General features: G+C 37.2%; 2 protein-coding genes across 3 annotated transcripts in view; one reads left to right on the top strand and one right to left on the bottom strand.

Annotated features, from left to right (window-relative positions):
• Positions 1-1,740, bottom strand: part of LOC115632570 (capon-like protein) — an 87,458-nt gene extending 85,718 nt beyond the window's left edge. For both annotated transcript variants that reach the window (XM_030529793.1, XM_030529792.1), the window contains exons 1-2: positions 1,612-1,740; positions 339-1,047 (exon numbers count right to left, since the gene is read on the bottom strand). The gene's annotated coding sequence lies outside the window, so the exon portion shown is untranslated. The remainder of the gene's footprint in view (positions 1-338; positions 1,048-1,611) is intronic.
• Positions 1,741-9,783: 8,043 nt separating this feature from the next.
• LOC115632764 lies at positions 9,784-12,780 on the top strand. The gene is made up of 4 exons (XM_030530012.1): positions 9,784-11,394; positions 12,211-12,333; positions 12,394-12,564; positions 12,631-12,780. The coding sequence occupies exons 1-4, from the start codon at positions 9,784-9,786 to the stop codon at positions 12,778-12,780; spliced, it is 2,055 nt and encodes a 684-aa protein (XP_030385872.1).

The following is a 12,780-nucleotide window of genomic DNA, read 5'->3' on the forward strand; positions in this document are numbered from 1 at the left end:
TCAGAGCTAGATAAACAATGCCATATATTAATAATAATATAACAATATTATAATATTACTAATAATATTATAATACTTTTTACTTCTAATCGGGTTCGATTCTTATATCAAAATTGATTTCACTTAAATTTTTATTATTTCATGATCGGTTATCATCGATGTGACGTTTTTCAAAGATCAATATCTGTTCAATACTAAGTAAATAAAAAGCGAAAATATATCTACACTCTTTGTTAGCTTAATTTTAGCCGATGTCGCTTCACCTTAGACTATTTTAACCTTCTTTTTCTTCGTCGCAGCAATATTAATTGATTTGGCGCACAAAAAATTCCACTTACCTTTTCTGCTTCACAGCCGCTTCCTTGCTGCGACGCTCGATGCTGCAGCAGGTAGGTATATAATTTCACAGTTATCAAATTTAGAATCCGAGACACAGTATCAGGCTGTCACACGCACACTTAGACAGACACACTCACTAACACTTAGTCAGAGACATATAGACTGTAGTGGACTCGGGCAGGGCGCACCTTCTCGGCTTACACGCTTTAAAAACTGACTTGTTTGTTGCTTTCTGCGCTTCCACGCTGCTTCTTAGCCGCTTTTGGTGGTTTGAAAGTTAACAGCCAACAATTCTTGGAAACAGACGCCGATGCCGACGCCGACGCCAACGACGAAGACGACGATGCCACCGCCGTTAAGTTGTATGTTAATAAACACTATGACAACAGCAATAACCACATGGACGAGTGTGAAGACGCCGCCTGGCAACGTTCTTGACCAAAATCCAATGACGAAGCCGACTTGTTGCTATGTTTTTTGCTTTTTCTGTTAAACGAAAGCTGCCGGCAGCCTTTGTTTGTTTGTTTCTTTTTATATTTTGTTACGTTAAGCCGCAATGTTTAGCCGGGGATTTATATGAATATTTAATAATTTTTGCCGTCTTCACTTGATATTTTCTTCTTTATTTTCTGTTTGTTAATTTGTGTTATTTTTGCAAATTTGTGTGCTTATATTGCGTCTGCATACAAATGATTACCATAACTCTTGCTGGCATGTGAAACGGAAATGGTTTTGTTAGAATTTTGTCATAAGCGCCAAAGACTGAGCTTCACTTTCAATGTGCGATGCTGTCTGGCTACCTAGCTGCTTGGCTGCTGAACACACGTTAAATGCTCAGAATGCCAGAAATGCCAATTGTCGAGAAACTCGTTTCGGTCGCTCCGGGCTGGCTTGCAAGCCAACACGAGCCGCGACTGTGCGGAAAATGCAAATGCAACACAGAACTAATAATAATCAACATAAAAATTCAATGCGCGCACTCACACCAACAACACTAGCACCTAAACATATCCACTGCTACATACATTTATATACATATGTATATATATATATATATATATATATATAGATATATATATATATATATATATATATATATATATATATATAGATATATATATATATATATATATATATATATATATATATATATATCTATATATATATATATATATATATATATATATATATATATATATATATGTGTAGTATGTATGTATGGAAATAGCGTGCTTAATATTAAGACGTCACAGTCTTCCTTTTTTTGTTTACCACTCAGTATCCTTGCTTGCATTTATTCATAAATTTTAACGGACAAAACGCGCGATGTGTGCCCAAAATCTCGTTTTTCAATAATACGCGCGAGGCGCTCGATTCGTTGCGTATACGCCTGCCTGGTCAGAAAGAACGCCGAACAACAACTGAAACAGACAGCAGTAACGACGATGGTCGCAACACCAGCGAAGACACAAAGCACAGACTCACACACACACACATACAAATACACATTTACGAATACAGGGTGTGTCGCTTCATTGCTTGCTTAGAGCAACAGCAAACCTGTTTGCCTTTAGCTCTCTTGTGCCCGCTTTTGCTCTCTTAGTTTTCAGTTTGTGCGCTCTGCGACGACGAAAAGCGAAAGCCATTGGCCAATCAGCATGCGGAAATTACACGTGCTAGCCAGTTTGGTTACAAAACGACGCCAATGTTTCTCTGTTTTGGTTTTGCTTGCTTGGCCGGCAGAGAGTTGCCAGACGGTTGAAACATCGCAACAGCTTTGTAAATTACTCGCGTTAAGTTTCAATAATGCGGTGTCACACATAATTTTAAATAAATATGATATATAATGCATGAAATTATATTTATAATTATTTCTCTATGAAGGTATTATAAATAAATATGTTTATAAATAACAACTAGCTTTTAAGTGATTTTTTCGTCTCCTGCAAATACTACAGTTAAAAGTTTAAATTAAAACTTTTCAAATAGCCTTGATAATAATAATATACGATACTTCTGTCGGGCTTGCTCATCGTATCTTGTTAAATTTAAATTCTGAGGTAAAATGTAACAATTGCAAAATGTTTGCATAAATTAAAAAGCAATAAATATTGAGCTTAGAAAGTTAATAAAGTAGTTTAATGACACTGCGGACATTTTCTTACTTGGGTTCCTGCAGTAAAAGTTAATTGTTCATAACTTTTTCATATATATATACTTGTATATACATATATAATTTTTAAAGGGTATTTTAATTTAAGAATTATTTTATTATAATTTGAACAAACTAAACATAAGTTGGATATAAATGACAACTATATACCATACATGCAAAAAAAGAAAGTATGCATATATATTGTGGTATAAATTGGCAATCTGTTTATTTACAATGTTTGCCATTGCAGTTTAAATTCGTAAAAACTTGAACGCTTCCTTCAGTTATTTGGATATAAATATTTTAATTAAATGAACTTAAAGATCTTGGCATTCATTAAAACTTCAATATTTGTGCATAAATATAAACGGATTTAAGATTTATGGCCTTGTAACACACTGAGTCCAGTTTAAGCCACTGACTAAATTTATTTCCTCTGAATGATTAAGTCACTTTATTTAATCTTTACTTAACTAATTAAACCCGGAATTTAACTTTCAAATTTATTGCTGCTTAGTTTTGTGTGTGGAGTCCGGAAGCCCTAAAACTTTAAATCCTGTTGAACATGACGTATGCATATTAGTTCAGCTTCACCCTGCAATAACATTCCCCATGAGGGACCCCAAAAATAAGTAGATGCACGAAGGGTGTTTGAATGCCGCGTCTTGGCTGTGGCTTACTGTTTAGACAACTCAGTCGCTGAGCACATAACTCGAAGTATCCACGCATAATTCAGCGTTGACTGGTTTTCTTTATCTATACATATACATATTTACATACATATGTATGGATGTATATACAAATAGATACATCTGTGTGAATGTGAACGTGCAAATAGTATTCATGAGAAATATGCAAAAACGTCGCAGCCGCAATCATTTCAAAGCTCCAAACCCAAACAGAGACCGCAAAAAGGATGACAAACAGGCACAAACTGAAAAAGGATGTGCCATAGAAACAGACAGGCCAACGAGACGGAACGACACGCTAGACAAAATGTCATTGAGACATGAGTCGACGAGTTCTGTGACCGGTCCAGATGACAAATTTAAAGCAACCCAGCTCAGACAAATTCAGTTCAGATTGCGTCAGAGGGCCTGGGCCTCGGCCTGAGCCTGAGTTGCACGAGAAATCTTTTGGGTCGCTTGCTCTGCGTTTGGTCAAGGACGAGCTGAAAATTGGCTGGCTTTTCAACAGCAAACGACCAGAGCCTGCAAATTGCAATCGAAGCACTACACAAATATTTGCTATATTTTAATTACTTTCTCTTGCACTTTTCTACACACACACTGATACGAAAAACTTTTTTTGGCGACAAGCAAATTAAAAACAACAAAAAAAAGTTCAAATGCTTGTCGCCATCTCTCCAAAAACGTGTTAAAAGTTGCGCATTTGCCACTTTTTAATTAAAATACGCCAGCCGAAATGGCGGTGTCCACAAAATGGCGAACAATTTCACAGCTTAGCGCGGAAAGTTTGTTTGTGAGCGGGCAAACTTTAAATGAGCTTGCTACGCTTAAATGCCGCTCGGCCTCTTACTTTTGTATGGCGGTATACACAATGCTCGGCTTTAAAATCACATTCACATCACAACGTCTGCTCAAAATCCGTTCAATCATGGCCACTAACGAGTTGCCAACTGCCAACTGCCCCGACCCTGATCCAACATCCAACACAACATGAAAACAGAAACGAAAATGAAAACAAAAACGAAAACTTTGCCCTCGTTGTGCTTTGTCATTTTTACTTAACACATTTTCGAATTTCTTAAGCAACCCCACTTAAACATGCCAGCATGTTAAGATCTCGACTTAGGCCTCCGGCTCATGTTCGAAGTGCAAAAGTTTGTGGCAACTTTTTCATTCACCTCCTAGCGCCGCACTCGCGTCAACTTCCTGCGATTTCGTTGAAGATGTGTAGGCGCTCAAATATTTATGTTCCGACTGCATCTTCACTCAAGGCAGTTAAGGCAGTGCTTTAAAGCCAAATCAATTAATAACTTTACATACACATGTGCACACAAAGTTACACCGCACACTCGAAGACGCAGCCGAGTAGACAACTTTTTCATCACTGAGCACTCAAAAGCAGGCTACACATTACACATTCATGTACAGTACATAATGACTATATGCCGTTTGAGACTTATATATGTGTTCATAGTTATTGTAAAATATATTTATAACCCTATGAAATCATTAACCAATAAAAAACCATTGTGTTGTGTTACTATAAAATGCAACAAAATGTGTATGCATAAGTGTAGCAAGTTGTCGGTGTGGGCAGACAGGTAGACAGACAGACAATGGCCTACTGGACTGTCCTATATCTGCCTAACATGTTTACAGATGTCTGTTAAATAGCCTGAACTAAAAGTCTGAATATCTCCATTCGTTGCTAATAGCAGAAGGGTTATAATACATTTCATTCATGAATGTTATCAGAAATCAATCTGGTAAATAAGTAAATGAATTAGTGAGACTTCATTACTAAATTAAGCATGCATATGTAGAACAGAAAATTCAAATAGTTTATAGCAGGAAAAGCGACACTAAAGCAAAAAGCACGAAAAAGGCCCATTTTTGAATACACTCCGCGTGGAGTGCAAAAATAACTTATAATGGAAGTTTAATTGCTTGCAGGGCTAAAAATGTATCCATTTATTGAATTTATTGAAGGCATCCAACACCTTCTATACAACGGCCCTGCACTTACTAGAAAACGAACGTAGTATCTGGACTTTCTACGTCGATCTGGGCTGCCTGGTAAATTTAAAATTTAAACAGAATTGCAAAGGAAAGCTAAGTCCAAGTCTTAATATTTACACACACAATATATTTACCTAATATAAACAATTTTTTCCAATTTTCCCAGCCTACTTATATGTGTTGACGGTATGACGCATAAATACTTTTTACTGTATGCGACTTATGCAGGAAGCAGAGTCATTATGGTGTAAATAAATTATATTTAAAATGCTGTTGCTCTTCCTCTTGCTGTTCTACATATTTTCAAAGTCATTTGACATCAAATTTTACTTCATCTTCGCGTAATTTCTGACTACACAGGAAGTGCAGACGTCGACCTTAAAATGCGAATATAAGCATAGCAGCAAAAAAATACACACAAGCTATGCGACCTCAGGACACATATGTGAGTCTGCCTGTGTGTGCGTGTGTGTGAGTGTGTGTGGGAGTAGGCGAGGCGGATCTGATGTTGTCAAGATGTTTGCGTGCTAGGCGAATTTGATAAGCCACTTAAGCAGCAGCTTCCCAGTCCCAGCCGAAGCTTATACGAGAAATATAAAAAAATAAAAACCAATAAATTTATTGTGCACCCAGAAACGAAGTCTGCGCCACCAGCACAGTCGTCGAAGTCATTTCCTCGCCTGCCTAAGTTAGATTTACATTAATTTATGCAGCCAAATGTGGCATTAAGTGAGGAAGAGTGGAGGCAGCTTTAGGCTATGCGTAAATGATAGACAAAATGGTTTTCAAAGCTGCCATCAAATTTCTTCAAAGGACACTGGTTTTCAATTAAACCTTTTTGAGAAGCATATTTAAAAACAAAAAATTTCATTACACTATGGAAAAGAATATTAGGAGCTACATAGTATTTCTCGTTTTAAACGGAATTACCGACAATATTTAATTATTAATTGTGCAACAGATTCTACTTTTTTAATTTTTATTATTAATTGAAGAAATTTCACTTTTGGTATAAACCTTTGAATAAAAGGTGTTCATTTATTTATTTCTTAACGCAACAAAGAGAATATAATCTAGTTTTACTGCAAAAATATTAAATAACAAATACAGACGAGCGCAATTTATAACACATATGTATATTGTTGTAATTTAGAATGTTTTCCATATCTAATATGCTACATTTTACTCTGACTCTAAAGCCAAAAAGTTAATTTTTATTGAAAAACATTTCTCACAATTGCATTCCACTACAGGAATTTCGCTGGTTAATTTTTCGGGAATAATTTAAAAAAACAAGCAGTCTTTTATAAATTCATATCAGTTAAAACTTAATACTTTTATTGAATGATAGAACAATTGGTCAGCAATCAAGACTTTTCAAATTCAAGAGATTGGAAATTTCTAATTTCATCTTACTTAAAAATTCATCACAAAGCTCCTAAAGATGCCACCAAACAACGAATAACTAATGTAAAAAACCTATACTACAAGCATTTTTCTCTATTTTAGTTAGGCTAAAATTCGATTTATTTATGGGAAAATTGTGTATTCAGGAACTTTGTCGGCCAATGCAGTAGTGGTATAACATATAATTTCGGAAAAAAAATGAAAAGAAATTAACAAATATAGTACATTTATATGAAGAAAAGATAATTCAGCCAAAAGTTAGCTGAATTTTGGGGATCTCCAGTAAGCCAGTTATTAGTGTCTTTTTTTATATTTTGGCTTCGTGCAATCAAGTTTAGAGCCAATGTACTGTAATGGCGGTGCTGAAGATTTGCTTCAACGAATTTTATTTTTAAAAATGCCAATTAAAATGTAAAAAGGCGCTGGTAACACATTACAAACAACAGAGACAGACAGATAGACAGACAGTCGCGCAGGAAAATCAATCAGCAAAACAAATATAATTAATGTAAAATTAAGTATACGCAACGTTGCGCAGCAGCGATGGCGATGGCTTCTGCGAAAGAAGTCGCAGCACTGCATAAATTATTTTCGCAAGCATTCCTTACCATATTTCGTTTTGGTATTTGTGTTGCTTAATTTTTACTGCCTCCTCAAATGGCGCCCATTCAAGCAGAGGCAGCCAGCAGGAAAGCATTGCATACATCTGCTCTTTATGCAAATATAAATTTTCATGGCTCTCATGAAGAGGACGACGAAAGCGAAGAGGCGAGTGCAAAAGCAAAGAGCACGCTCATAAAAAAAGAGGTGAATGGAATAAAATCAAATATGCACTCATGTAAATTAATGCACGTGCTTCAAGTTGTGTTAAAGCTATTCATAGTTCCATTACTGCACACTCGCACATTTAACTCGTTTAATTGAATGCTACACTCACAAATGGCAAACAGAAGTGCCAGCGTAGAAATCATGAAGTGTACACAGCACTTGCTTTGCTCACGCAGCCGCGCCCACTAAAATGGGGCGGAAGTGGCGGAAAGTTGTTGAAAAGTTAGCCACGTTGCATAAAATGTGATGGGCCTGGATTTCCATATCAAACAGATGAGCATACATACTACATACAAGTACATATATACGTACGTATGCTCTATATTCGTACTCATACTATCTATCTATGTTTTATGAGAGCAATTAAAATTTGCAAAATAAATTACTCGGCATGCAATTTTAATATTTATACTACTTTTGCAAAAAGTTTCAATTGTGTGGCTGATGAATCTTTTATTGCATCAATGTCATCGGTGCCTTTTCAAGAGATGCTTTTAGCTGAGTGCTTGCTGACATGGACCTGTCTAGATGTTCATTGCTTGCCGGATAGATGAAAACGTAAAATGAATTCTGCTCTAGTTTCCAATTTTCTCGTTTTCAATAAGTAATGAAGAGTTCGTTGATCACCGAAACATCAAGCATTTCAAGCTCTACATACAAGTCGTTTAATTGCAAACAAAGCCTAAATTGATACAAAAACTTTTGGCAATATGAAAACAGTACCAGTGTAGTTGAACAGAGCACTAAGTCGAAGATTTCTGGGAATCAAGATACGTAAATATTAATAAAAACGTCAAATATTAAAATCGAAAATTCAAAATTTTAGAAGGCGGGAATATAAAAATTATTGTACAACTGGAGAAGAGATGAAAAATTTGAATTTAGATTTGAATTGGTTTGTTAAAAAATACATCACTTAAAAATGATTTCTCATAAAGAATAAAACAAAGTTTACCTCAAGAAATAATTAAATTTAAGTTTGTAGAATTTCTAATCTTAAACCTCTGCCAGTAACTTACTTTATAAGCATACCACCTGAAATCGAAAATAAAGTCGAAAAATATTATTGTACAGCTGTTTTGGAGCAATTAATAATAATGCGGTTGATTAAAATATATCTAAAGATCAGTTTTAAATTGACTAACTCAATTGAATTTCAATTGCTACTTAATCCAGTGAACCGCCATAAGCATTGAAGATCGGCTTGAAAAGTAGTGTAGTCATCGATCCGTAATGGACTTCGCTTTACCACTTCCTTTAGCATTCAGGTACTTTGTTATAATATTTTTAGTTTTGGGTAGACGCATTTACATTAGTCAGGCAATTTGTAAGATTGCTTGAGCTCAAGCTTTGCGCTATATATTGCCGTCCCAGCTGCTGTCTCGATTTTTGAGGAGTCTGAAAAAATATTAGTAGCGCACTGGTCGAGCCCTGCACGCCAGTCATCTGGTCCTTTAAATAATGGTGCTACTGCTACTTACTATTGATCGAACTATTTTCAAGCCCTTGTAAGGGAAAGCTTCCTGTTGCACATTGAAAAGACCTAAAGGACGCCTTAGTATGGAAAGATTTGATCATTAATCTTTTTATAACTAGTGTTTCTATCGAATATTTCGTGCTCTGCTTTGATTCTATTCTCACAAAAATTCTATTCTCTTAAAAACACAAGCCATAAAAGTAGCCAAATGTAGAGAAAGAAAATTAAAAAAATGTTACACACTTCCTTTTCACTATGTAATTTATGTTTTTTTTTTTTTGCGATTCAGAAGTTATATTCTAAATTCTAAGTTAAAACCTAACTGTGCCGAATTTTAATGGCGCTGAACTTCTTCAGCCGCCTATTGCAAATGTGTTTTAAAATGTATACATGAATACAAATACGCGGAAATTGAGAATTTGAAACTGTAGGGCATATTTATGTTATTGAATGAATTTTAATACTCATGTCTTGCAATTGATGAATGCAAATAACTCAGCACCTGAAAGGATTTTTATGTTTGCCAGCACACAATATTAGAATTGTCTCGCTTTAAAACACGTCCATTAATAGTGGCATTTCTGTTTTATTAAAGCCATAAAAGCGTATGCTAATGGCAATTGTGCGTCATCGTTGTTGCTGGCATTTCACAATTAATGGCTCCGCCACCAATTGCCAGCAATCCAAGGGGCCAGCAATCATTTGTAACAGCCACTAATTAGTTTGGATGTTAAGATAAGCTAAAGATACAGCGGAACAGACCCCCTTGGAAAACTTTCAGCCATTTCACGCATTCATAAACGTTCGGAATGTGGCACGTACTGGTATTAGGGCTTTGCTTCGCTCTCTGCACCCGCTTCTCAGCTGCAATGCCATTGGAGGACATATTAAGGAAAGCCAACACGGAGCAGACTTACGATACGCTTCTGCTGCTGAGCCATAGCAGGGAGTCGGAGTGCATGCTGCATAGATTATCTGCAGGAATTGTGCCAGTGCTGCAGTTTAATGAGGACGCAAGTTACTATTTAAGCGGCAGCTTCAACAGTGAAATGCTGGCTGTGGTGTGCATCAGCAAAAACGAGAAACTGAACGAGGAGTTGTGGAGTGGGTTGGCCAGGAATTTGCATAACATGCGACGAACACGCGTCGTGTTGATTTTGCCAGAAGGAGGACTCAAGGATCCCCTACAACAAATTGCTAAAATGTCGAGGCGACACAAAATTCTGCGTGTTGTGGTTCTGTGGCAACCGGCCGCAGGCAATGAAACCTGCACTCTTCAACGATTGCATCCCTTTCCCAAAGAGCACTTTGTTCAGTTGCCTTGCATCGGCAGCGACCCAATGTTTATCAAAATTGACAACTACTATGGAAAGTCGGTGTACACCATGCCCGATCAAATAGTGTCTCGCTCCTTTGTCTATAAGGATCCTAAAACGGGAAAGCACCTACTGAGCGGCTATATAGCCAAACTCTTTCTGGAATTTATACGCTGGCACAATCTCACCCTCAAGTGGCAATCTCCAGATTTGCTGGGGAAAAAGATTCCGCTTATCGCGCTGCGTAATCTAACACTTAATGGCATTCTCGATATGCCCATCAGTCTGAGTGGTTTCCAGCTACCGAGCGCCATCGGCGTATTCTCATATCCGTTTGAGGTCTCCAAATGGTTCGTCATGGTACCTTGTCCCAGGGAAATAACCACCGCCGGTATTTATCTGATGGTAGCCAGTTCAGGAATTCTGGTTATAGTAGTAGGCTTCTATTTTATATTTTCCCTGCTGGACACAATCTTCGGCTGTGTGTTGCTGCATCGCAGATTGGACTGGAGCAGTTTGCTCTTCAATGAGCGCGTCATATCGGACATTATGGGCCAGTCCCTTCTTATGCGAGCCCACAATCATCTTAGCTCACGAGTCGCTAATGCTCAGCTCTTCCTGCTCGGTCTCCTAGTGAGCACTCTCTTTGCGGCCTTCCTTAAGACGCTGCTCACAAAACATCCGACAGAGCCGGCAATTGAGAATTTCCAACAACTCCGAGATGCACCGATTCACATCTACTTTGACGAGACCGAACGCTTCTACTTCGACTCTTTCAGCGGCTATCGACCGGTGGATCAGATCAGAGACCGCATTGAGTATCTCAATTCGAATCTGTTCTATAGCATGCGCAGTGACTTGAATCAGTCCAATGCGTTTTCCATAAGCTACTCGGAATGGGTTATCATAGCCAAGCGCCAACAACTTTTTACACGCCCCGCCATGTGTTATACGCATGAGCTAATATTTGGCCATCATTTACTCATGTCTATAGCCATGGAAGCGAACTCGATTTACGAACAGAATCTAAACCGACTAATACATCAAGTCCACTCATCAGGTCTAACGCGCTTTTGGAGGGACCAAACAGTTCGGGATTTGGTCTCTGTAGGTCTCATTTCCCTCCATGAGCCCAATCCGATCGTTGCCTTCCACGAACTTAAGGTGAACGATTTGCGCTGGGCTTGGAATTGTCTATCTGTTGGACTATTAATTGGTCTTTCCACTTTTGTTTGTGAAATATTGATGAAACAGTGGTTTTCGTAGCTATTTGGTGAACTAACAAAAGTAAGGCTAAGCTCCGACTTTGGAATACTCTGTACCTATGTGGACAATAAATTTGGAAATTTTAAAATTGTTTTGTTTAAAGACGGGAGAAGGCTACAGTGGATATAGCCTGCAACCAAACAAACTATCGGCGATGAAGACGCAAAAGAAGAAGAAGAGCAAACCTCCTTCCGTACCTTGGAGGTGTTATACTTGAATAAATCGTTTTGCTGAAAACTTTTCTCAAAAACAACCGATTTCGGTGCTATACAAAAGTATAGAAAAGTAATAAATGAGTGTATTAAGTGTAAGTAAGTGTACAAAGTTCTGAAAAATCAAAAAAATAAAATAAAATAAACTCGTGTTGCCTAGGAAAAAAGATAATCTACAAACCGGCTCAGCCATTTCCGAAATCCAGGCGTTCATCCATCGCCATGCTGCTTAAGAATATGTCTGTATATATCATTTATGGGGTCGATAATTTGCAATTATACTATTTATAAAGGAAAGCATTATTTACGCATTAGTTATTTTGCAATTCGAAAAATGCCATACGATGACAATAAATTGACACGTTTTAATATTATATTGTGTATTCCAACCGAACTACAGCCGATGGTAGTCGCAATCAAGCAAATTAGTCTTTTGAGCGGAATTTTCCTGCTTATTACGATGGCTCGGGATATATCACTAACACGTTTTACAAACGTCAAGTGTGAATCCTATGATAAGTCTTTTGTGGGCTTCAAGGAATGCAAACTCAAGGTAATAGGACGTGGCATCGTAGGACTCTATTTACACGCAGAACTCTTCCAGTTGCCCGTTACTAATGTCACTGTAAGTAAAGGGTTGCAAATTTTTAGCATGACATAAGGAGCTCATAATTTTTCTCGATAGCTTAATTTGAGCTTATGGCGCAAATATAATGGGTATCGCCCCTTTTTGTACAATAAAACGGTCGATGTTTGTCAGTTTAGTGCGAAACGAAATCCGGGCCCGTCGTTTGTCAAAGTCTTTTTCGATATGCTATTGGAAAATTCAAATATTAATCACACTTGTCCCTACGATGTAAGTATATACTATACTATAGATTTATGTATTTATTTTTCTAGGTAATATATGTTTTTATTGTAGCACGACATCATTGTAGAACGCATGGTTTTTCTGGATAAGTACCTAAAACTAATGCCATTACCTGCTGGCGAATATAAATTTCAAATCAAACTTGCCGCCTACAACGATTGGAAGGCGGATGTCAATGCTTTTATATTGCGCACTGAGTAA

Source organism: Scaptodrosophila lebanonensis, unplaced genomic scaffold (assembly GCF_003285725.1).
Source record: "Scaptodrosophila lebanonensis strain 11010-0011.00,11010-0021.00 unplaced genomic scaffold, SlebRS2 tig00001415-arrow-pilon, whole genome shotgun sequence".
Lineage (NCBI taxonomy): Eukaryota > Metazoa > Arthropoda > Insecta > Diptera > Drosophilidae > Scaptodrosophila > Scaptodrosophila lebanonensis.

Excerpts from the sequence above, each read along its gene's own strand:
- LOC115632764 (XM_030530012.1), top strand. The coding sequence starts at position 9,784 with ATGCCATTGGAGGACATATTAAGGAAAGCCAACACGGAGCAGACTTAC. Across the intron at positions 11,395-12,210 it reads TTGCCTTCCACGAACTTAAG|TGTGAATCCTATGATAAGTC; the intron begins GTGAACGATTTG and ends ACAAACGTCAAG. Across the intron at positions 12,565-12,630 it reads ATCACACTTGTCCCTACGAT|CACGACATCATTGTAGAACG; the intron begins GTAAGTATATAC and ends TTTTTATTGTAG.